The sequence below is a fragment of the Schistocerca americana genome, chromosome 1, assembly GCF_021461395.2.
Source record: "Schistocerca americana isolate TAMUIC-IGC-003095 chromosome 1, iqSchAmer2.1, whole genome shotgun sequence".
In the NCBI taxonomy this organism is placed as follows: domain Eukaryota; kingdom Metazoa; phylum Arthropoda; class Insecta; order Orthoptera; family Acrididae; genus Schistocerca; species Schistocerca americana.
In genome coordinates, this window is record NC_060119.1 from 1,186,705,189 (window position 1) to 1,186,732,501 (window position 27,313).

The window sequence follows — 27,313 nt, forward strand, 5'->3', positions numbered from 1 at the left end:
ACCAACTGAGCGACCCAAGCACGACTCACGCCCCGTCCTCACAGCTTTAATTCCGCCAGTACCTCGTCTCCTACCTTCCAAACTCCTTTCTTCCAGGAGTGCTAGTTCTGCAAGGTTCGCAGGAGAGCTTCTGTGGAGTTTGGAAGGTAGGACACGAGGTACTGACGGAATTAAAGCTGTGAGGACGGGGCGTGAGTCGTGCTTGGGTCGCTCAGTTGGTGGAGCACTTGCCCGCGAAAGGCAAAGGTCCCGAGTTCGAGTCTCGGTTCGGCACACCGTTTTAATCTGCCAGGAAGTTTCGTTGCCTTCTAGTTGATTTCCCTTGTATACATCCTCTATACACTCCTTCCACCTTTCTGCTTTACTTTCTTTACTTAGGACTGGTTTTCCGCCTGAGCTCTTGATATTCACAGAACTGCTTCGCTTTGCTCCAAAGCTCTCAGGGGAAACGTTCTCAAAATAAAAGAAAACTCTTGACCGATTTACGTCAGGTTTTTACAAGATGCTCTATCTGAGCAGACACTGGCTATATATTCCTAATATACTGTACGTACTGTATTAAATATATATAGTAGAGAAAACTTGTTAGCATAAAACTCTAAAAGTTCTGTACGGGCTTACTTCAAATTTTTACGGGTTACGGACATAGGATGCATATGTTTTTAAATAACACTGTATAGGTTTTCTGTTGAAATCGATCGCGAAAAACGAAAACGCTGTGCTGCGAAAATGTGCAGTTTAGTTTTCTTTCTCTTAGTCACCACTGCTCAGAATAACGTCAAATTTGAACAGCGTATAATTGACGTAGATGGAAAAGCCACGAAAAAAATGAACTAACAAAAATTTGACCAATAGACGGTGCTGTAAGAGACAGAATATGCACACCAACAGAATCGCCGCACTCATGTGTTCCTCAGCTTGCGTCCATGATTCCCGGCATGGCTATATCCATGAAGGATCGCCCGCCGCTGGCAAAGCTCTTTCACAACAAAGGTGACTGTGCACCAATAGCCTTGCGGAAGCTCCGGATTATGTCATGAAAAAAAGAAGTTGGTTCGATATCTACTAAGTGTCTGGAGAAAATGAATACAAAATGCGAAAAGACAGGTTCTGTTTAACTGCAGTGTAGCAGAGGGAGGAAAGCAGCTGATCCGACCTTTGTTGAAGATGTGGCCACGAACACTGCAGGAAGGTTCGAGCGTTGGTGTGCAAATTTGCAGTGTACGAGAATTGCCCGAACTTTCGACATGCGTGCGAGCAGGGTGCATAAAATACTACATCTGCACTGCCATCCAAGCAAAGTCACCCACGTTCAAGTCACCTCAAGGACTGCCAGCAAGACAAACGTCCGCTATGGAATTTCTTGCTGGCGTGGAAGTGGATAACGAATGGCCATGGAACATTCTGTGGACAGATGAAGCTCATTTCCAAGGACATATCAATGCGCAGAATTGCAGAATGTGGGCAATGGAGAAATCCATACGTACATCAGCCGGTATCAATAATGACCGTGTGGTATGGATTGACGGCATTGTTTATCGTGGGGGCGTATTTTTGCGAGGAGATCAATCCTGCGGGTCCTGTTACCTTTGACGTCACTGCTAAACGCTGTGAGACTCTTTCGCGCACTAACGTCATTCCAAGCCTTCACAATGTGGAACTGCTGGTTGGATCATCTTTATGCAAGATGGCGCTCCTCCGCTCACTGCACAACCAATGACGCGACACCTGCAGAGGCATTTCTCTAATGCTAGAATTATCAGTCGCCATTTCCCTACAGCCTGGCCGTCCAGACCACCTGGTTTCAATCCGTGCGGCTTCTTGCTGTGGGTAATACGACCGATGTTGTGTTCAGTGCTCTAGTTGCGAACAAAGCTGAAAGAACGCATTTTGCAATGTACACTGAACGTGACCCAGAGGCACTCCGATCTGTTGTGGAAAATGCTGTTTCCCCATTTCAACATGCGGCATAAATCGGTGGACTGAATCAAATCAAATCGCTCTCATCACTATGGGACTTAACATCTGAGGTCATCAGTCCCCTAGACTTAAAACTACTTAAACCTAACTAACCTAAGGACATCACACATCCATGCCCGAGGCAGGATTCGAACCTGCGACCGGAGCAGCCACGTGGATACGTAATGAAGCGTCTACAACCGCTCGACCACAGGTGCACAGAATAAGAAACATGTTTTTCGCCGTTTTCTCGACAGTTAGACACTAATGTCATTTTGGTTTGTATTCGATTTTTGGCCCCAGGAAAATTAACAACGGATGTTTTTGGATATTTGTGGTAAGGTCTTACGGGACCAAACTGATGATGTCATCGGTCCCTGAGTTTACGCACTACTTAATCTAACTTACGCTAAGGACAACACACACACACCCATGGCCGAGAGAGGACTCGAACCTTCGACGCGGGTAGGCGCGCGCACCGTGGCAAGACCCCTTTGATCGCGCGGGTACCCCGCTCGGCCAACAGATGTTGGTTTGCTTTTCCCGCGGTGTTGGCCCCAGGACAAGTAAAAAAGCAATGTCATTCTGCTTTTTATGCGGTTTTTGGTCTCAGGACAACTAAAAACCGATATTTCTCCTCCCATGTGGTACGACCTTGCCGCGTTGGATGGGCTTACCTAACCAATACTGCCACAACTGTCGATTGCCGAAATTGTGCAGTCACGCACAATAAACAATTCGGATGGTGTACTATGCAACACAAAACATAGCTATCGTATTGCAATTCATCTGTTATTTGTGGCGTTTCCCTGCGTCAATAATATACTGTTAAAATATGACGTCATTGTGAGCAATGGATGTCTCTCTACACCGTTTTGAAACTGGAACTTTAATTAAAGAAACCCTCTACACAAAAGTGTACTATTTCGCTTTTTTGCTCACAGTTGATTTTAACAGAAAACAGGAAAGTTGTGTTTATGGCTAATCAGCTTATGATTAGAATACCGCCGGCCGGAGTGGCCGAGCGGTTCTAGGTGCTACAATGTGGAACCGCGAGACCGCTACGGTCGCCGTTTCGAACCCTGCCTCGGGCATGGATGTGTGTGATGTCCTTAGGTTAGTTAGGTTTAGGTAGTTCTAAGTTCTAGGGGACTGATGACGTTTGAAGTTAAGTCCCATAGTCCTCATTTGATTAGAATACTACTAGGGAATCTGAATCGTACCAAACCTTACAATCCTACCCGCTCACAAATTAAAACTTTGCGAAATAACGTCATGAAGCTACTATCCTCAAAGATCCAGCAGCAAGAGAGGTCTGTTGTACTTCGTATACGAATTAATCCAGCCGTTGTACCGAGTCATTTTAAGCGAACTCAATCTGAGTTATCGTTTCGATGTGAGTAACAATAAAAAATGTCAGAGGGAGGGAGGGGTGTTGGGACGTAGATAGACAGAAAGAGGGGTGGAGGAAACAGAGAGGTGAAGGAGAAGGTAGACAGAGAAAGAGTGGAGGCGATGGTGGAGAGAGATGAGGGAAGAAGAGTATGGACAGAGGGAGGGGAAGGAGGAGATGGACTAAGAGAACGGGGAGGAGCAGATGGACAGCTAGAGGAGAGAGGAGGAGGTTAGGGCGTATTTACCGTTCCCACACATATTTAGGAATTGTGAAACATTTCCGGGTCGTTAGTATCTTAAATTTTACCCAATTTTCGCACTCGGCACTGAATACCGTTTAATTAAATTCCGATCTCATTTCATTCCTTACGAAATGGAGACGCCACAGGGCATAAAAAAGATGTAAAACTCTGGGACACACCATGAAATCGAAAAATAAAAGTTAGCCTTCCGGGGTATCTGCGTGTTTATATTGAAATATCCAGACGCCCGCGAAAGGCCGTTGGAGCCCCATAATTTACACTGCCGAACGGAATCAATTGGTGCAAGTAGTTCGAGGGTCTTGAAGAATGCAGGACACGCCACGCGGCAGAACTGATGGAAATGTTTCCTGCAGCGTTCGATTTCGCAGTCGGTGCGTGGCAAACGGAGCACTGCACTCGCCGAGGGCCGGAGGAGATGCCATTCGTTCTGCCTGCAGCGCCCCTGGGAACGGCCCAGAGAGAAGAGAGCACCAACAACAAGTGGAATAAAGAGCCATCCGGCGCGGAGGAGGCAGCCAGGCAGCTCCTGGCAGCGAGAAGGAGCGGAAGGGGAGAGGCGGGGAAGACGGATGGTCCTCAATACGGGGCCGTAATCAGCTATCAGAATTCACGGTCGCCATCTGCATGCCAAGCAGTCGACAGGCACGGCGCGCGGCTCAACGAGCGCGTGGTGGCACCCCTGGCGGCGGGGAAGTCCCGAGCAAGTGCAGGCAGACTCGTCTCGCGTTTTGTACTCCACCGTCGCCCCAGGGTACCCCTCTGTTGAGTAAATCTACCTACGATAGCCATAGCGCTCTAGTGGTAGAGGGTACTTCGTACCATTATTTGTGATTTTTGTTCTGTTCCATTCACGTTCGAAGTGAGGGGAGAATGATTATCTACACTACTGGCCATTAAAATTGCTAGACCACGAAGATGACGTGCTACAGACGCGAAATTTAACCGACAGGAAGAAGATGCTGTGATATGCAAATGCTTAGCTTTTCAGAGCATTCACACAAGGTTGGCGCGAGTGGCGACACATACAACGTGCTGACATGAGGAAAGTTTGTAACCGATTTCTCATACACAAACAGCAGTTGACCGTCGTTGCCTGGTGAAACGTTGTTGTGATGCCTCGTATAAGGAGGAGAAATGCGTACCATCACGTTTCCGACATTGATAAAAGTCGAATTGCAGCCTATCGCGATTGCGGTTTATCGTATCGCGACATCGCTGCTCGCTTTGGTGGAGATCCAATAACTGTTAGCAGAATATGGAATCGGTGGGTTCAGGAAGATAATACGGAACGCCGTGCTGGATCCCAACGGCCTCGTATCACTAGCAGTCGAGATGACAGGCATCTTATCCGCATGGCTGTAACGCATCGTGAGCCACGTCTCGATCCCTGAGTCAACAGTTGGGGAAGTTTGCAAGACAACAACCATCTGCACCAACAGTTCGACGACGTTTGCAGCAGCATGGACTATCAGATCGGAGACCATGGCTGCGGTTACCCTTGACGCTGCATCACAGACAGGAGCGCCTGAGATGGTGTACTCAAGGTCGAACCTGGGTGCACGAATTACAAAACGTCATTTATTCGGATGAATCCAGGTTCTGTTTACAGCATCGTGATGGTCGCATCCGTGTTTGGCGACATCGCGGTGAACGCACGTTGGAAGTGTGTGTTCGTCATCGCCATACTGGCGTATCGCGCGGCGTGATGGTATGCGATGCCACTGGTTACACGTCTCGGTCACCTCTTGTTAACATTGACGGAACTTTGAACAGTGGACGTTACATTTCAGATGTGTAACGATCCATGACTCTGCCCTTCATTCGATCCCTGTGAAACCCTACATTTCAGCAGGATAATGCACGACCGCATGTTGCAGGTCCTGTACGGGCCATTCTGGATACAGAAAATGTTCGACTGCTGCCCTGGCCAGCACATTCTCCAGATCTCTCACCAATTGAAAACGTCTGGTCAATGGTGGCCGAGCAACTGGCTCGTCACAACACGCCAGTCACCACTCTTGATGAACTGTGGTATCGTGTTCAAGCTGCATCGGCAGCTGTACCTGTACACGCCATCCAAGCTCTGTTTGACTCAATGCCCAGGCGTATCAAGGACGTTATTACGGCCAGAGGTGGTTGTTCTGGGTACTGATTTCTCAGGATGTATGCACCCAAATTGAGTGAAAATGTAATCACATGTCAGTTCTAGTATAATATATTTGTCCAATGAAAACCCGCTTATCATTTGCATTTCTTCTTGGTGTAGGAATTTTAATGGCCATTAGTGTATTATGCATCGCTATCTTCCCGAATCTGTAGTTTTTCTAATTCCTATGTGACGCATAGGGCGAGCATAGTACTCTGGTTGTCAAAAGTTTTCGAATTTCACTTCTGTAAAATTAGGATGCAATACGATTTAAGCTGATAAATGCAAAGAGCAGATAATACATTAGAGGGCTGTATGAGGGGGAAGTACCTGGCGAAAAGTTTTAAGAAGCAGTGGCAGTCGGTTAAGAGTTAGAATTTGACAGAGCTTCGTATGACGTGTTACCAAATAAGACGGGAGGCATACATAACATTCCTTCGGAATTACTAAATTCGTCAGGGTAACCAAAAGACGTGTTGCATATATGGGACTGGAGAAATACCAAACGACTCTTGCAAAAATCCCAAATATAACCAGGACAGTTACACGGCGACAATTATTGAGCAATATGAAGTAAAATCGTCATAACTTCTGAACGGTTTGCGTTAGGAATTTCAGCTGTGCAGCTGGCCTCGAGGACTGATGGGAATCAGTACGTGCATGTATGGTTCGGCTTAGCGACGAAACCCAGTTTCATTTGGATTCGTTCGTCAATAAGCAAAATTGGCGCATTCCGGAGACTGAAACTCCGCATTTCGTGATAGATAAATCTCTTCACCCTCGACTGGTGACTGTGTGGTGTGCAGTGTTCACTCACGGAATATTCGGTGCGATATGCCATGATGGCACGGTGACTACCTAACGGTACATGAAGGCTTTGGGAGATGGTTTCGTTCCCATTATCCAAAATGATTTCGACAAGATGAGGTTCATGCAGGACGGAGTTCGACCCCATCGAAGCAAGATAGTGTTTGATGTTCTGGAGAAGGTCTTATGGGAACCGCATTCTGCCTTAGGGGTACCCTGAGGCCATTGGCAAGGGCCTCGATTGGCCGCTATATTCTCTGGATTTGAACACATGCGACTCCTTTTTGTGGGGTTATATTAAAGACATGGTGTACAGCAGTAACCCCAAAACCATTGCTGAGCTGAAAACAGCCGTTCAGGAGGTCATCGACAACATCTAAATTCCGACCTTCAGTGGGTCATGCAGAATTTCGCTATTCGTCTGCGCCACAACATCGCCAATGATGGCAAGCTATCAGACATGCTGTAACCTACATCCGAATATTTGTAGAGACGTTTACGTGTTGAATAAATTATGTAGACGCCGTATTTTGTAATTAATTTACGTTTTTTCATATAGTTCAGTAAATGTCAACCTGTAAGTGTGAGAACCATCGCACAACCAGCGTAACAGATCATTCATCCAAGTTGCTGGCAAAAATAATATACAGAAGCATGGAAAAGAAGACTGAGAATCTTTTAGACGACGATCAATTTGCCTTTACGGAGACAGTTCCAATTTAGCGCTTACTGATGGAAGCAGGACACGTCAATAGTGATTGTTGACATATAAAAGGCTCTAGACAATGTAAAATGTATAAACAAACATAATTGGCAGAACACTGTTATATGCTATGGGGAAAGACTGGTAATATACAAGAACAATCTGGAGGAAACGCTGAGAACGGAACACCAAAGAACGAATAAAATGATTTAAAATGTTGTAAGACTGGGATGCAGTCTTTCGATTCTGCTGTTTCATTTACACAACGACGAAGCGCTGACAGAAATTAAACAAAGGTTCAAGAGTGGTATCAGACTTAACGGAAAGGATGTCTGTGGTAAGATTCACTTATGATTTTGCTATCCACAGTGAAAGTCGAACTGAATTACAGGTCTTGCTGAATGTAATGAACAATTTTATGAGCACAGAAAACTGAGATTAAATAGAAGGAAGGCGAACGCAACGAGGAGTAGCAGAAAAGATAAAAGCAATGTCAAAACTGGGGACCACGAAGTAGAGAAATTGAAGGGATTGTGCTACCCTCGAACCAAAATAATACGTGACAGACGATACAAGGAGGATATGGAAAAAGCAGACTAGCAAACGCAAAGAGTGCAATTCAGGCCAAAATAAGTTTACTTTATCAAATAATGTCCTTAATTTGAGGAAGATATTTATGAGAATGTACATTGAGTACAGCATTGGATGGTACCGAATGATGGGATGTGGGAAAACAGGAAATTCAGGCGTTTGGTGTAAGTGCTACTCTAAGAGGAAAAGATCGGCACAGGCCCAATCTGATTTCGTGGCATAACCCATTTAAGCTTCTTGAGAACTGAAACGTCTCTATTAGATTCGTTTCATACTATTTAAATTGTATTTCGTGCTGTCACACTCAATTATTTGTAATTCAGTTTTGTACTTTGTGTTTCCCCCTATTCAGCGGTACACAGTTACATTAAAGTATCAATTTTTCTAATAAGGACCTAATCCTACGTACATTATCTACATTTTGTGTTAGCAAATTTCAAAAATGGCTCTGAGCACTATGCGACTTAACTTCTGAGGTCATCGGTCGCCTACAACTTAGAACCAATTAAACATAACTAACGTAAGGACATCACACACATCCATGCCCGAGGCAGGATTCAACCTGCGACCGTAGCGGTCGCTCGGTTCCAGACTGTAGCGCCTAGAAACGCACGGCCACTCCAGCCGACTCCTTTCTCTCTTTATCGTCTGTATGAACACGTTAATTATGCTTACAAATTCAGTGATTAATTGTTCTTATATTAAATATTTCCAATTTTAATTAAATTGGGTGGTGACTCAGCAAAATTTTATGGCACACGAAACTTGTAGTTGACTGCAGAGTTCCACAGTGAGTAACTTTTCGCAGTTTCTATTTGCAAATCACTTCCCACATAACGGTTCATCCACTAATAACCATTTAGCATCTCTGTTACACTGTCATGCGGGCTATCCCGAGCTGTCTATCTCCTCTGACGCCTACTTTATAAAGAAACCAAACGCTGGCACATTAGGACTCCAGAGAGTTTATCGCAGAGCGCCGTAAAAGTTCTATGTTTTACAGAGCGTACAAGAACTGAAATCGATTGTGAAGGATTGCACCATAATGGTAAGCTTCAGAGGATATCTGTGCAATATTTTATAAATAACAGTGAAGTATTTCTGTGTCAAATGTCAGAATTACAATCATCAGATACGACAATTTTACACAAGACTTTGGTGACGCTAATTTTTGATATCATAGCTGTAGGCGTACATATATTTTGGGTCTTCTGATTATTTGTAATCAGTGAATCTAATTGCGAAATAAAGGTACTTGTTCTAGCTGCCGTTGTTGGCTTAATGCGACTCTAAATAAAAATTTGTTAACCGCAAGACAAAACCATCTGAAAATATTTCAGAGGTGTGGACGTTATTCTTGCTTAGGTTTTGGCCGTATTCAACGCGTTGTGATTTGTGTGCAACAGCGAAATTTAATGGAGATGAGGTAATGACTCCTAGGTGTTAATGCAGATCACATATTTTTTGTCATATAATCTCATAAAAATAATTTAAGGTTGCAGGGTGCCTGTGACAGCGTGGTAAAGTTGTGTTAAACAACTGGTTTAAAGGTCGGTGGTTCGATTCTAGTAGGCACGATGTTTTTCAGGAAAAAAATTCTTCTCTTTAGTGAGTCAGAGAGATTCGTAGCGATTTCCAGTGCTCGAAACTATATCTGAAGGAAGAAGAATCAGAAACTATCTACGACAGGGGAATAAAAATTGCAAGGAAAATAACTGAGATACGTGCCGGAAAACCTCTTTTTTTTAATGCCGCGATGGCCTCTTATTATGCTAATCAACAACGTAATCATTTCCACATTTTCTGTTTCCGTAGCATCTGACAGAGATAAACTTTTACCAGTCATGTAATTACGAAAAGTAATGACAGTCATGTGTTACATGTAGCATAGACGTAACTCTACGTTCTATTCATGAGACTATTTCCAGCCACGATGATTTATACTAGTGAAGCAGTTTATCAGCGATCTAAATTGAGAACTATTTAAGTGTTTCAATAATTCATTAGCTTCAGGCAACACGCAAACTTCTGATGTAACGACCTAACGTAAATCTCTCCCCCACGGTTCAATTCACAAAGTAACAATTAAGTGGGTAACTAATTGAGTTCTGTCGAAGGCCAGGCCTACACAGCGTTATTTGCATACCAAAACTAAATGATAGACATTAAATTCTTCATCCCTCGAATACGTTCTCATTTTTCCACGAGAGCTGTCATTGTTAAGATCATTACGCGTTCATGCGGAGTCTTTATTGTTGTATACAAAAATAAAGGCCAGTAGCCTCACTCTTAAATAGACGCAAAATTAACGACAACTATCCAGAATTTACACAAATAAAAAAATTAAAAACCAACAATTTTGTTTATTCAAATGGCACGGCTGTATCGAGTTATTCACCCCAGCTACCTCTGCATACATACAATTTGGTTTATGCTACAACCATATAGGGAACATGCAGCAGAATGCATCTAGATGTGTACTGAATTGAGCTTCTCAATTATATTTTCAATTAAATTACCCTATGGTTCTGGAAAGATCTATGTTTACGACAGCAATTTGTGTCCATTTTACATGTCTGTATTGTTTTATTTTTTAAATATCGTTTTTCCTTTAATAGAATGAGGCGTATTGTTCTGAGCCTATAAACTTAAAAAGCTATAATATTATATACATTATTATTTACCTGTGAGTCAAGTCTTGCTATCTACGAGTGAATTTAATTTTAGTACTATTTCAATTTAAAAAATGTATTTCCGTACAAGTATCCGAATGCAAATCAGTTTTTTATAAGCTCTCTCTCAGTGATATCATTAATTGCTATTCAGCTGTGCCATCCTTGATTTCGCTCACCTTCTTGGAGGGTTTTGATGAAACACTATTTTTAATCGATACTGAGAATCTGGGTAAAAACTTTTGTATAGGTGAAAAGCTTTTGTGTCGTTGATAAATGCTGAAGAGCCAATAGTTCATTGCATTTCTCCTGCTCCTTTTGTTCTGAATTGTAACTACAGCGGTTACTAAAACCTGTGATCTATGACAGGAATGTCATTGTGACTAACATCATGAGTTGCGGAATGAAATATCTTTATTCACTTTCGGTCTCAGTCTAAGTAACTATTTTCAGGTACCTGAATGTATCTACGAATGACATGTTCAACAGCGGACATAATTACTGTAAAAAAACCTATAAAAGGACACTTAGAAGTTTCGTGGTAACATATTCACAAAAGTTGAAAAATATCATTGTAAGAGACTTGATAGAATCAATTTGTAAGACAGCATTTATTCAACACTAATATGTGGATGGTACAATATTCATCGATGAAGACGTGAGTTATTTCAACAACATTGCAGAATAAAGTATAGCAGTCATCTTTACTCCCTACATGTGAGAAACACACTTCTTGGAACCAGATGAAACTACTGGACATTGCTTCATCATGTACTTGTACTATTCTGACTGCAACTGATTATTTACGTTCGCTTGTCACATAAATTTGAGTAAATTCGATAGCTATCACTGGAAGCTATGAACACATCTGTAGATAGATTGGTGATAACCTGTACGTTAAAATATGAAAATCCATCGTACCTATTATTTACTTGAAGTCATTATGCTCAGAAAACTTGAAACAGTATTGCTCGCAAGTTCGTTGCTATACAAAACAATCATATCAATCGCCAAGATATCGTAATGTATTAGTCTTCCATTTTGTGATCGCTGCCAACTGTATGCATTTCAAAACTAAACAAAGATGCTTCATTACATCGGTATAGAAAGATTCTAAATTCCATCATTCTGCAAATAATTCTATTAGTTTCTTTTTATGGCGGTTCGGTACTTCCTCTGTCACTCGAAGATCTTTTCTACGCTGTTGCTTGAAGTTTTTCAGTTACTTACTTTGGTAATATTTCAGAAACATATTCATTTTATCTGTTTATTATCCGCTTATCCAATACATCAAGGCAACTGTGGACAATTTTTAATGCTTAAATGATCACTTGGCATATTTTAATACTTTTTCCAAGTTTCCTAAATGCTTGGCCGTGAGAAGGACTTTTGATGTGATTATGAGTCATTTCCTCTCGGTTATGTACTTCTCGGATAGCCAGGAGAACTAGAAAGATTGTCTGGCTGCCAGTTTTGTTGCCTACTTAGCACCACCCAGGGGTCACGTGTGGGGAAAATTTCAGGTTTACACTCACGGGCGTGAAGCAACATTGATCCTAACATATGGCTACCTGTCCTGAGTCATACACCAGCCCGAAAAATACGACGGGTAGCAGCCTTGGTTAGGGAATACAACAAGATCGAAGCAAACCCTGAAATACCGGTACACATAGATATACCTGATCTGAGTATCAAGAGGCTTCGTTCAAGACATCCTCCTCTTGCTCTCGACAGCCTCACTGGGGCTGAAATAAACTCTTGGAGAAGAGAATGGCTCCAAACTGACCCAAAAACTTGCCACCTAATGCCTTGTATTACTGAGGCAGTTCCTGGGTTTGATCAGCCCCGCAAGATCTGGTCAACTCTGAACCGACTAAGAACTGGGCATGGACGATGTGCTGCCTCACTCTTCAAATGGGGACTGCTGCCTTCGACAGCATGTGACTGCGGCGCGTCTAAGCAGACTATTGAACACATCAGAGAAGAATGCAGTGCCAGAGCGTTGAGTGGGGGCTTTGAAGAATTCCTCATGGCATCCCAAAAGTCCATTGAGTATATACAAGGGCTAGATGTTTGTCTGTGAGTATATGTAATGTTATGTAATGTAGAATAAAGTGATCCAATACTGAAATGTACTTAAATGCCATAAGCTAAATAAAGTAATAAAATGCTTAAATAAGCATAGATCTAAGCTCTACGGAAATATATTGTCACGTCCATATCGGACGACGGAAGGGCGAAATGGTAATACTCCATTGACGAGTCGTGTTGATTGAAATTTGGAGGAAGGAAAATGCCTTTGAACAGCATTTTAGACTTTTGCTTGAGAACGCATTATTCGGCCTCTGAATTTCACACTACTGTGAATAAACGAGCAACGCTCATCATATGGCACACTTAGTGCGATATGTTGTGGAACAGTTAAGAGTATGTGCGCTGGCCGGAGGGTGGGGAACCTCCGGCGTATGCGCAGGCCGTGGTACAGTAGAGTATACGCGTTGGTCAGTCGGTGGGAAACCCACTGCGCATGCGCGCGGCGCAGCTCGGCAGGGCTCGGAAAGGAGTCGAGCGGAGTCCGTCCCGCGAGGAGCTATTGCGTGTAATTTTAATGCAATCTCCCAAATGGCCGGCGATTACTTGAGCTCGTGCCAAGGGCCCATTCAACGGCCCCGGCGCAGGTGTGCCATGGAAGCTAGGCCACAGTCCCTACGCTCGCGAGCCTGGCCTATCACAAGGTGCGCGGCGGGCGAAAGATTTACCTCCGTTCTCAGCTCCTGCACACAACACCACAGTTATTTTATGCAGCCATCGGAAATCCAGAAGCTTTTGTAGTGCTCACTGATTTGGTATTTCCATTTTGTTTTACAGCGTCACTTTTAATATCTCATCAGGCACTGTTTTCAATAATTTTCTACACCAGTCGAGCGATACTTGTCATATGCGGACAAAAAAAGCTTCGTATCTGTAAAAAGACAGCTGTTAACTGACATGGTGGCAAATAGTAGACTGGTCATTGGTCAGACCGCGCACACTGTTCATTATAGGTGCCTGGAGCTGCCGCATTCGCCTTTCGCATCTCAGTACGTCAGCCACAGTCGAACGTTGTCTCTACGCAGGACATTCTAAAAATTCTTCTACCGCGAAAGTCTTGGCTGCGACGTCATCCTTCTGGTATTCAGTTATTAAAGAATCTGTGGAACAGGTTTGTGGTATCTCTTATTAGACGCGATGGTGGCTTTCAACACAACCACGTTTGTCAACATATGTTGATCACAAAATGTTCAAACGTGTGTGAAATCTTATGGGACTTACCTGCTAAGGTCATCAGTCCCTAAGCTTACACACTACTTAACCTAAATTATGCTAAGGGCAAATACACACACCCATGCCCGAGGGAGGACTCGAACCTCCGCCGGGATCATCCGCACAGTCCATGACTGCAGCGCCCCAGACCGCTCGGCTAATCCCGCGCGGCGATCACAAAATGGGAAGTGCAAGTGATATATGCCATGTGACAAATGTAGGTGAAAGAACGCCAGAAATCTGCCAGCTAGAGCATGTAAACTAACGAATACATATCGAGAACCACATGCATGAGTTAAGAGCGCTGGAAATCACCACAGAAGATTCTTCCCAAATAAAAGAAGCGAAACGCGTATGGCGATAAACAAACTGACTTCAATTTGTTGCACAGACGGAACATACCTCCACGAATTTAAAGCAACTAAGGAAAAACAGAAAACAGAAAAAAATGACGAATTGTACTTCACTTGTTCCATGCGAAATAGAGTACACAGAAGAAACACTGGAGACTGGAACAATGTTTGAAACGGGGAACATGGACTTCCTTCAGTAGTTTACTGAAAAAAAAAGGTACACAGTACAACAGTTCCACGTTTAATATTTACATACCCATTCCTGTATCCACTACACGTGCCTACGTATTCACACCAAGAACAGTTCACACTGCCTTCAGACTCAGCACTATTTTCAGCAAACCTTTTTTGATGTGTGTTTGCAGTGTAAGCAATATACTTGAAGAAATGGTGCTGAATGGGAGGAATAAAAGGCAGCACATCCAACATACCCTTCTTCTTCTTTGCATCCCTAACTGCACGTCGCCGCTCGTAGAGGCTATCCGGTCCTGGTAGCTGACGTGCTGAGCTGTCTTAACCTCTCTTTGCCAAATTAATTTCATGAATTGTATGTCAAGAGCCGAGACTGTTTTGGTGTTTTAGTGAATATGCACATCCCTTTTCGTACCTCAACCACTGAATTTCTAGCCAATTAGTTTTGTGACCATCAACCGTTTTCTTCCGGTTTACAAAGGATGCTTCCATTTTATTCGTGGATAAAATGTCTGTATTCATCATATGAACTGTTTTTAACGGATTTTTCTTCTTAGATTCTTTCCAAATGGTTATCTAGTCATCGGGCGAATAAATATTGGTTGCATTTCTACTCTTTGCTTCTATTAAGCCAAAATCGGCTTCACTTGCTAGATGCGAATGCCCTGACACAAAAAATTTATGGTCTATGATTTCTGTTTCCATACCAAGTTCTTGTAATACTGTCCTCAAAGCAAGAGCCATTGTTATGTTCCGATTTTGACCTGTGCAGCTGTCTGAATATGCAATCGCTTGCTTGCAATATTTCAAAACAGGTTATGTTGTTGTCAAATCATGTATACCAAGGGTATATTGTTGTTGTGGTCTTCAGTCCTGAGACTGGTATGATGCAGCTCTCCATGCTACTCTATCCTGTGCAAGTTTCCTCATCTCCCAGTACCTACTGCAACCTACATCCTTCTGATTCTGCTTAGTGTATTCATCTCTTGGTCTCCCTCTACGATTTTTACCCTCCACGCTGCCTTACAATACTAAATTGGTGATCCCTTGATGCCTCACAATATGTCCTACCAATCGATCCCTTCTTCTAGTCATGTTGTGCTACAAATTTCTCTTCTTTCCAATTCTATTCAATACCTCTCCATTAGTTATGTGATCTACCCATCTAATCCTCAGCATTCTTTTGTAGCACCACGTTTCAAAAGCTTCTATTCTCTTCTTGTCCAAACTATTTATCGTCCACGTTTCACTTCCATACATCGCTACACTCCATACAAATACTTTCAGAAACGACTTCCTGACACTTAAATCTATACTCGTGGTTAACAAATTTCTCTTCTTCAGAAACGCTTTCCTTGCCATTGCCAGCCTACATTTTATATCCTCTCTACTTCGACCATCATCAGTTATTTTGCTCCCAAAATAGCAAAACCCATTTACTACTTTAAGCGACTCATTTCCTAATCTAATTCCCTCAGCATCACCCGACTTAATTCGACTGCATTCCATTATCCTCGTTTTGCTTTTGTTGACGTTCGTCTTATATCCTCCTTTCAAGACAGTGTCCATTCCGTTCAACTGCTCTTTCAGGTCCTTTGCTGTCCCTGACAGACTTAAAATGTCATCGGCGAACCTCAAAGTTTTTATTTCTTCTCCATGGATTTTAATACCTACTCCGAATTTTTCTTTTGCTTCCTTCACTGCTTGCTCAATATACAGATTGAATAACATCGGGGAGAGGCTACAACCCTGTCTCACTCCCTTCCCAACCACTGCTTCCCTTTCATGTCCCTCGATTCTTATAACTGCCACCTGCTTTCTGTACAAATTGTAAATAGCCTTTCGCTCCCCGTATTTTACCCCTGCCACCTTCAGAATTTGAGAATATTCCAGTCAACATTGTCAAAAGCTTTCTCTAAGTCTACAAATACTAAAATCTATTAAGATAAGTCGTAGGGTCAGTATTGCCTCACGTGTTCCAACATTTCTACGGAATGCAAACTGATCTTCCCAAAGGTCGGCTTCTACCAGTTTTTCCATTCGTCCGTAAAGAATTCACTAGTCTGCGAGAAAGATCCCGTAATGCTGAGTGTGTTACGCTTCCGTTCTCAAAATGCAAATTTTGTGGAATTATACAAATTGTACTCTATTCATCTGATACATTAGAGATGCTTTTGTAGTGCTAGTGGGCAAGGGCTCGCGCTGTGGTTTTCGAGTGCGATAGCTTTGGTTCACCGTGTGTACAGGGTGAAAAGTATTTAAACCGACAAACTCTGGGAGGTTGTAGGGGACAGCAAAACAAATATTTTTCCCTAATGTCATTCTTTCCTATGAGGATTATTTAAACCGGTGGAGGCCGTATTACACACTTCAGTTGTTAAGGGCCGTATTACGATCTTCAGTTGTTCGAGAGCGTATTACGCTCTTCAGTTGTAGGCAACTGCTGTCCACCAGTGCAGTAGTGCATTGTCTCTGTTCACTAATGCAGCGATATACCTGGAGTGAGTACACTCATATGGTTGGTGCGTACTACGTAGCACACCACAACGGACGAGCTGCACAGCGGGTTTATCAACAGCCATATCCTAATCGCCGTATCCCGCATCATACGACCTTTGCTGCTGTGTACCAACGTCTGCGTGAGACCGGGTCATTTAGCAGACTACCTGGACAGGGACGCCGTCGCACAGTAAGAACGCTGCAAGTTGAGGAAGCTGTCTTGCAGCATGTGGAGCGGGATCCTTCAATCAGCGCTCCTGCACTTGCACGTAACATGGGGACGAATCAGACGAATGTAAGAACAGTCCTTCGAGAGCAATTGTTACGTCCATTTCACTTACAGCGTGTCCACAACCTGGAACCAGTTAATTATCCACCCAGAGCACAGTTTTCACAGTGGTACCTGGAACAGTGTGAAATGCATCCTAGATTTCCATCCTCTGTGTTGTTTACCGATGAAGCAACGTTCGGCGTGATGGAATCTTCAACATGCACAATTCGAATGTTTGGAGTGAGGATAACCCACATGCCACAGTTACTAGCGTTCATCAAGTGCGGTTCTTCGTTAATGTGTGGGTCGGTGTTGTTGAGGACTGTTTAATTTGGCCGTATCTGCTACCTAGGCCATTAAATGGCAGGCACTATTACAATTTTCTCCCCAGAGCTTTGCCAGAATTGCTGGAAGACGTCCCGCTCTCTACAACACAACGCACCTGGTTCCAACATGACGGGGCGCCGGCACATTTCAATCGTAGTGTGCGTCGATTCCTTGACCGACGGTTCCCAGAAACGTGGATTGGCAGAGGTGGTCCTGTACCGTGGCATGCTAGATCCGCAGATATGTCCCTTCTCGAGCTTTTTGTGTGGGGAGAGGTGCTCAACCTTCTTTACGCAACTCCTGTTGCATGAGAAGAGGATCTGGTTGCCCGGATAGTAGCAGCAGCAGGAACAAGTCTGGATACTCCTGCGGTTTTTGCCCGTGTCAGATAGAACATGATCCGACGGTGTAACTTTTGTTTACGTGTCAATGGAGGCATTTTTGAAAATCTACTGTAATTGAAATTGGGTTGTGTTAATGTGTTGTCTCTTGATCATAAAAAAAATCGAAAAGTGTTTCTTGGTTTAATTAATTTGCCGCCAGCGAAATATTTCTCTACCGGTTTAAATACTCCTCATAGGAAAAAATGACATTAGGCGAAAATATTTGTTTTAGTGTCTCCTACAACCTCCCAGAGTTTGTCGGTTTAAATACTTTTCACCCAGTAGAGAACAAGAGAGGTCCTATCACAGCTACCTGGAGCACTACTGGGATGGAGAGGAAGAGAAAATCATGCGGCATCATATGACGGAGAACGCTCTCTACACAGTCGAAAGACTGATGACTTAAAAATAAAAACATACCGGCGCGACTGGTCTGAGGTTTACGCTGCGAGGGACTGGCCCCGTGGCACAGTGCTGCACCTCCGGCTGGATGCATTAGAAGGCGCCCGGGGCGCAGCAGTCGCCTCGCCGTTAATGGTCGAAACCACTTATCGCCTGCAATTACGTTAATTAACTTCTCAGCCTCTCTGGGGCGCCCGGAAAGGGAAAGAGAGAAAAATAAATGGGATCTGAGGATCGGAGCCATTTCTTTCCTCCGCGGATCACAAAGGGCGTGAGAAGGCGGCAGCTGAGGCGGAGCCGCTGCAAGCCGACAGCCCGGATGGATCGCTCCGCAGGAGCGGAGGCTGCAAGAAAGCGCGACGCTCCGGCACCCGAAATCTGGCAGGAAGAGGCTAACTCGGCGAAAGCCGCCAAGACGAGGAACCGTCGTAACTTACAGACACGGGCAGCAAAATCTCCATCATGAGTATTGCAGATCAATTCTTTACGCACACGAAATGTTGAGCGCTATTGACAAGGGATTTAAAATTGATTCCGTGTGTCTAGATTTCCAGAACTCTTTTGATACTGTATCACATAAGCGGCTTGTAGTGATTTCGCGTGCCTACGGAATATCGTCACAGTCGTTCAAATGGTTCAAATGGCTCTGCGCACAGTGGGACTTAACATCTGAGGTCATCAGTCCCCTAGAACTTAGAACTACTTAAACCTAAGGACATCACACACATCCATGCCCGAGGCAGGATTCGAACCCACGGCATAACCACACATTACTATTACAATACAACTTTACTATTATTGCTAATCAAATACCCATGCAAATAACACTTTCGCATACACTTACTGTACATATTATACATGCTATGCATACTATATATACTATAAAGTATGGCAGGCCACGCCCCACAAAAAGAGATTTTCGGCAACTTTTCCCCAAATATCTTAAATCTATCTATTTCTTTAAACTATTATTTGTGATCAGTGTTTGCAACTCGATACGAACATGAAAGTCGACAGACATCCCAAACGGTTGAAACTGATTATGTCCACGTCATACGAGTAGTGACGTCACAGAGACGTGTCACCACGGTGAGCCTAACGTTTCCCACAGAAGGAAAGGTGCATCGACTGATTTGAAGACAGAGTGAAAACCAAGTTTATGTTGCTTGAACTAAAAATACCAGAGATGCCGTTAGTAGTAAGGCTATCCAGATAAAATACTTCCCAAATTTTCCCAGTACCGAAATTTTGTTTCCGAAAAATTTCCCCAAGGTTTCAGTTTCCGCAAAAGTTCTCCCCGAAAAATATTTTTCCTCAAAATTGCGAAGAAAACAACCTGAAGCCGCTGAGTGTTCACGCTAGACGTTATCATGGGCTGCAGTTAGACCTAAGAAGATCCCCAGATTTATCTTCTGCTACTGAAAGCACTGTACTCTGACATGCAGCAGCACACCTCTGCGTATATGGACTGCTGCCAGCGCTACCGTGCGACGACAGCAGGTCAAATGCACCGCATGGTCATAACCAGAGGTGATTTAAACGCACAAACCGCCCACCAGAGCGTTGTTTCACCATGTATCAGCATTATCCTTAATTTATGAGCATGAATGTAATTCACAGTCTTTGCGCCATCTCGCTTGCTCTCACTATTCATTACACCAATTTGCGACGGTAGTACATTCTTACCAAATGTCTCATATTCTTTAACCAATGTCTAGAAAGACAGTTGCCAAGACTATAGAAGGAGATCATTTGCGTCGATGGCAGGACGGGAAATTCATAATTTTGTGTAAAAAAAAAAGGACTCGAGGGAGGTTTGAACAAGGATCTCCTACTTCGCAGTTCTACGTCGTAACTACGCAACCACTACGCCACGGTTATTCTTAATTCACTCGATGTTGACCACCTTGAGCTTGGACCGTCACTGTTTTTATTTTGCTTCTTTTTTTCACTGTTCAATAGAGCTCCTTCTTGTTTTCGTGATAGAGCAGTGTTCAGATTTTGACGGGCTATCCAATATTCAAGAAAGGTAGTAGAAGTAATCCACTAAATTACAGGCCCATATCGTTAACGGCGATATGCAGCAGGATTTTGGAACATATATTGTGTTCGAACATAATGAATTACCTCGAAGAACACGGTCTGTTGACACACAGTCAACATGGGTTTAGAAAACAACATTCTTGTGAAACAGAACCAGCTCTTTATTCACATGGAGTGTTGAGTGCTATTGAGAAGGGATTTCAGATCGATTCCGTATTTCTGGATTTCCGGAAGGTTTTTGACACCGTACCACACAAGCGGCTCGTAGTGAAATTGCGTGCTTATGGAATATCGTCTCAGTTATGTGACTGGATTTGTGATTTCCTGTCAGAGAGGTCACAGTTCGTAGTAATTGACGGAAAGTCATCGAGTAAAACAGAAGTGATTTCCGGCGTTCCCCAAGGTAGTGTTATAGGCCCTTTGCTGTCCCTCAACTATATAAACGATTTGGGAGACAATGTGAGTAGCCGTCTTAGGTTGTCTGCAGATGACGCTGTCGTTTATCGACTGATAAAGTCATCAAAGATCAAAAGAAATTGCAAATCGATTTAGAAAAAATATTTGAATGGTGCGAGAATTAACAGTTGACCCTAAATAATGAATAGTGTGAGGTCATCCAGATGAGTGGTAAAAGAAATTTGTTAAACTTCGGTTACACGATAAATCAGTCTACGCTAAAAGCCGTAAATTCAATTAAATAGCTGGGTATTACAACTACGAACAACTTAAATTGGAAGGAACACATAGAAAATTTTGTGGGGAACGCTAAACAAAGACCGCGTTTTATTGGCAGGACACTTAGAAAATGTAACAGACCTACTAAGGAGACTACGCTTCTCCGTCCTCTTTTAGAATACTGCTGCGCGGTGTGGGATCCTTACCAGATAGGACTGACGGAGTACATCGAAAAAGTTCCAAGGAAGGCCGCACGTTTTATACTATCGCGAAATATGGGAGAGAGTGTCACAGAAATGATACAGGATTTGGGCTGGAAATCATTAAAAGAAAGGCGTTTTTCGTAGCGATGAAATCTTATCACAAAATTCCAGTTGCCAACTTTCTCCTCCGAATGCGGAAATATTTTGTTGACACCGACCTACATAGGAAGGAACGATCACCACGATAAAATAAGGGAAATCAGAGCTCGTACGGAAAGATATAGGTGTTCATTCTTTCCACGCGCTGTACGAGATTGGAATTATAGAGGATTGTGAAGGCACTTAAATGTGATTTGCAGAGTATCCATATAGATTGCTACAGGGCGGTTAAAACAATAGAGAAGAAGTAGTTGCAGAGTTCCCACGAATGTGCATATACAAATGTTGGTTAAAAATGTTATTGCAAAGTTTGGCTTTCACGTAAGTCTCAGGGGACGATTTCCACACTTGGTGCATTAGTACACTTCCATACCCGCGCATTTTTTTTATAGTTTTTGGATTAATTATTCACTCAGACTTAAGTACAGTTTACGCTAGGGAACAAAATTGGGCGACTATTGTAGCAAAATCAGTTTTTTTTTTTTTCACGACACAGGTCAATCACTATTTATTGGCGTTGTCCTTTTCTTTCACACAAAGAAATTAGCACTGGTGAGACGGTTTACAGTTTTACTTTAATAATAATTTGACTCCGAGCCCCCAATAGCAGTAATTTAGGCTGCTATAATCTAAAGTTATTCAGTCAATTCGAACACTTCTACAAGTCCCACTGTCCTCTTTGTTCTAACAGTTTTGGCGCCAAATCACAGACCGCCACGTGTTCACTTACGACGATGTATACCTCGTAAATCTACTCACAGAAATAATCGTAGCACTTCCAGTTCACCAAATATATGCTTGCACAGTTGCACTATTAAACAATACTCTTTGTCGAAATAAATCGGCGCAAAAAAGAATTCTCAAACGACCACATAGACCACCCTCAAGTGGGGCTTGCTCGCCACCCACCCTCCGGAACGACTGACCAACGACTCACACCTGGCCAAGATGGCCGCTCGCTTATATAGGCTCGGACATCAACCCCCTCGTTATGCAAGTACCAGTCTCACCAGATAAGGTTAGAAATTTTGATACGCGCATCTCTCGACAGAAATAAGTACACCATTGGAACCACGCTAAAAAGTACATCTTATTTACTATCTTACATTAATTTCTAGGATTATTCTGTCGCCAGTAAATCGAGTTTTAGTTTTTGCAAAATTTCGCCAATTAGTTGACATCTGTGCTGCAAAGTTTTAACATAGAACCGCATATAGCACCGTTTTTAGACGTAATCTATAGCGATCTACAAATTGCGCTGCTCAAACTCTTCATACCTAAAATAATTAATGAATTATGGGCGATAAATGTTAATAATAATTTGCAAACAATGAAAACTATAGTGTATAGTATAACTTGACTAGTTTAAATTACGTGTAATGCCACCCAAACTATTATATAGTGCCGTTCTTTACGTCCTGAATTTTCTATTGAATTTTATAAACAATTTTCCGTCAAATTTTGTTTATTGCTCTTTACGGGCTTAATTATTTATGAATCTTCACATATGAGTACGGCACTCGATCCGCTATGACGAAACGTTTTTAATGAGTGCTCGCTCATCGCTGTAAGTCGGTGTTTACTATTTTTATTAATCTTTCAGTATTCGTGATATTAACTGATTTTGAGATTACTATAACTTATGCGTCTCGTGACTCGAAATAAAGATCGATCTTTCAGAAGGTGCATATTGCTGACCACAATCCACTGCCGCATCGCTCTTCGCCGTAAGTTACATAGTTTTCGCGTAAAGCGCGAAAAACCAAACAAAGCCCCGAACTGCAGGCTACGTGGTCTCCCGGCCGCGGAGACCGACCGTTGCAAATCCCGCGCGGGCGCGGCACGCTCTTCCGCGAATCGCGCGCCGTGTAGCGCGCTCGCTCTCTACAAAGCAATCCTTGCATACTAGAAACATCCGTCTAGTAACGGGGGTTTGTACCGTCACAAGATGTAGACGTATCCACGGGGCATTTTACGACTAAATCTGAGAGGGTTGCGATGGGGAGTTTCCCTTGTAATGAACCGCTCCCGATACTTCCCAGCGGGGAGAGTGTTGCGTTAAGGTACGTCGCCCAAAACGGGACGCACACAAGCGACTGCGACGGGTCAGAAGTTGCCTGCTGGCGCATGCGCAGTTCGAGTTTGGGATGCGACGCGCGACTGTTGCGGCAGCTGCCGCTGCACTGCACCAGTGAGCAGTGTTGCGACGGAAGTCGGACGACACAAAGACGTACGGCTGCCAGAAAAATGTCGAGCCAGTGAAGGAAAACTGAAATGAGCCACTTACAGGATGTGATGCTCTGTGAGCTGGTCTCGCAACATCCTTGCCTTTACGATTTGAAGAACCCTAAATATAGGGACACTGTTCAGAGACAGAATTTGGCTCTACTTCTCTCCATCATGTGAATGACAGACCGCAGCTTGGGAAACACGCGCCGCTACTGACAAGTGAAGGTCAAATACAGCTGAGCGACAAATGGCATTCCCATCCGTACTTATCGCATGATGCACTGTGAAGCGACAATGCGATACTCACGGGGAGTAATACTCAAACCGAGTGTCGCTATGATTTACCTACCACATCATATAAAAAATATAACTGATAGCAAGGCGATATTAAACTAATTTGAACGTTTTTTCGCCCTGTTGAAAAACGTAAATTTTTGACATTTGTTGGTTTTGTTACGACGTCTACTTCTAGTTGGGTACCCTCGTCCAGGTTCAGAAGAAAATACTAGAGGTGAATAATTTATCATCTTCCCAAGAATGAGAAGAAAATATATTGAAGGCAGCATGTCTTTACTTTTAAGAAACCTACATTTCGTGGCATTTTAAATGAAATTGTCAAGAGCATATGGAGAAATATTAGTAACTCATACCGGAGAAATACATGACATAAAATGGTTTCATTAGGTCCAAATGTCTCAGCGAAACAAAACAAATGCATTCTCTATCGTGTGATGACCACATGATTCACGTTGCGCGTCGACAGAACTGGCGGCTAGTCGCGACGCTCCCGAAGATATGAGCCCAAATCTCGGAAACGGAGATCGATATCATTCTGATCTCAACTTTAAAAATAATTTCGATACGTTAGCTTCTTTTCATCGGCAACGATGTATGACCTAACGTGAACCATACGCAAAGCAGCCAGCGACCACATTTTCACTGTACACAATTCAAATTTTATGCAGTAGGTTACTTGTAAATTAAGTATCGGAATAACTGTGACAAATATCGGAGAAATAGACACTTCATTATCAAGCTGTGATGTGAAACTGTAAGATACGCAAACATCAACTTTTTGTGCCTTTTGCTTTCCTCACAATCGATAGAGAAGTAATATACAGCGAAAAAAACACGCAAAACCGGAAGAGATGCTTTTCAATTTTTTAACGTAAAAGGAGAATCTGTATCGAAAAACTAACTCTGGGAGTCGATGTAACTTTGTTCCATTAACATACAGTATTTTTTACAGCAAGAAAATCGGAATTCTTATTTTTCTTATGTATTTGAATCCGCCGCCGCCGACCCGAGCTTGGGAAACAGCGGCGACTACTGTCGTGTAGACTTGGCCACTGTTTCTATGTTTCGATACAGTGTATCGATACGTGGAACTGTTTCAGTGTTTCGGAACGGCTACGGTTCACTGTTTCGAAACAGTGGTGTTTCATTCCACCCCTGTCTCGGATAACTGGACCAGATTCGGTCTCGAGCCAGACACAGAAACTTTATCATTGTTTCAGAATAAGGCTGTTTCAGTCCACCTGTGCTTGGAACGGACTAATTGTATCGAAACAGTGATGTTTCATTCCCCTCTGTGTCGTACGAGATTCGGGCTCGGTACAGATACTGAAACACAACATAACACTTCATGAAACACTTTCAAGAGTGTCGAAATCTTTTTGACAAGCAATAGAATGAAGCTTAAGATACCCGACAATAAAGCTTCGTTTCTAGCTGACCGTCATATTCCGAAATGGCGTAACATCTGCTTTATAAACACTAACGAAGCGATAAAACAACGCATACTATTCACATTCAAAATAATAAATATGTGAAAATCATTCAGTTAAATTACACTTTTTGATAACATACGCTTCTCTGTTCATGTATAGCAATCATATTAAGAAACGTAAGTAAGCCTACAACATTTCGAATAAAAAAAGGCGTAGAGTGACAGTTATTAGACATATACATAAATTTGATGTAGGTACAATTGCAAGCAATCTGTTTCACATCACTGATAGTGTAATGGTGAACGGGAAGGGCTAGGAAGCATGGTGAATTTATAGTAACGGTTCGAAACACCTTGAAAGACAAAATTTTTTCTGTTATATTTTGTTATTTATTCGAATTATTTGGCGTTATTTGTGAGTGTATAGTCACTGTGCCTATTATCCTCAATGATTCCCTTTGTGTGCATGGAAATTAGCAGGATGGGTATATTACCCATACTAACGGAATGTGGGAATCCCAGTAGCATATCCGTTGTTTCTGCAGTTCGCTCCCACCTCCAGTTCCGTTCGTGGTGGTTCTTCTGTCTTCAGCTATGGCTGTCCTCAGCATATTGAAAAATATGAAAGTCACACGACACGTAAGGAGCGCATTTGCTGCAGAAATACGAAACTGCCAAGACCCCTAAGTGATAATTTCATACTTTCTGCGATATGATTAGCGCTCTCGCACCTCATTTGTGTTTATGTGGACATACTTATACAGTAGACAGTCAAGATGATAAAATGTCTAGTTTTATTAGATTACAAAACACAAACTGTTTCACTGTTTCGAAACAGCGTATCGAAACATTACATTGTACTGTTTCATTTGTTTCGAAACAGTTACATGTTTCAGTTTGCCCATCTCTACTGTCGTGTTGCGGCCTTGTCGCCGTTTGCCAGGGTGGGAAAAGAGGTGGGGGCAGCGTCGGAGTCGCAGCCAACTGTCGCGTCTTGCACAACGTAGCTTATTAGCTGCCGCAGCCGCCAGCCGCGCGACAGCAACCGCACCGAGCAGCGTCAGTTGCGGGTACTCACCGGCGACCTCGAGCGTGGCGTTGCGCGACTTGGCGACGCCGGCGGCGTTGCGCGCCTCGCACCAGTAGACGCCGGCGTCGGAGTCCTTGCGGCCGTGCACGACGCGCAGGAAGAAGAGCGAGCCGGTGGGCAGCAGCACGCGGCTGGAGCGCGCGTCCGCCGCAGACGTGCGCACCGGCTCGCCGTCCTTGAACCAGGCGATGGTCGGCTCGGGCTCGCCGTCCGCCTTGCAGTTGAGCGTGGCCGGGTCGTGGCGCGGCACCGTCGCGTCCGTGGGGTGCTCCGTGATGCGCGGCGGCCGCAGCGGCGTGCCCAGCTGCAGCCCTGACAACACACACACACGGTACCTTCTGTGCCGAGTCCACAGTATCTACACTACTGGCCATTAAAACTGCTACACCAAGAAGAAATTCAGATGGTAAACGGGTATTCATTGGACGAATATATTATACAACTGACATGTAATTACATTTCCACGCAATTTGGGTGCACAGATCCTGACAAATCAGTAGCCAGAACAACCACCTCTGGCCGTTCATAACGGCCTTGATAAACCTGGGCGTTGAGTCAAACAGAGCTTGGATGGCGTGTACAGCCACAGCTGCCCATGCAGCTTCAACACGATACCGCAGTTCATCAAGAGTAGTGACTGGCGTATTGTGACGAGCCAGTTGCTCGGCCACCATTGACCAGACGTTTTCAATTGGTGAGAGATCTGGAGAATGTGCTGGCCAGCGCAGCAGTCGAACATTTTCTATATCCAGAGACGCCCGCACAGGACCTGCAATATGCGGTCGTGCGTTATCCTGCTGAAATGTAGGGTTTCGCAGGGATCGAATGACGGGTAGAGCCACGGGTCGTAACACATCTGAAATGTAACTTCCACTGCTCAAACTGCCGTCAATGCGAACAAGAGGTGACCGAGACGTGT

The 27,313-nt window shown here is 43.5% G+C and overlaps 1 protein-coding gene across 1 annotated transcript in view; it reads right to left on the reverse strand.

Annotated features, from left to right (window-relative positions):
• The window catches only part of LOC124597969 (roundabout homolog 2-like), a 699,738-nt gene extending 672,970 nt beyond the window's left edge, over positions 1-26,768 (reverse strand). The window contains exons 1-2 of the mRNA XM_047135972.1: positions 26,762-26,768; positions 26,383-26,706 (exon numbers count right to left, since the gene is read on the reverse strand). Coding sequence (XP_046991928.1) covers positions 26,383-26,706; positions 26,762-26,768 — 331 coding nt within the window. The remainder of the gene's footprint in view (positions 1-26,382; positions 26,707-26,761) is intronic.
• Positions 26,769-27,313: the final 545 nt, after the last annotated feature.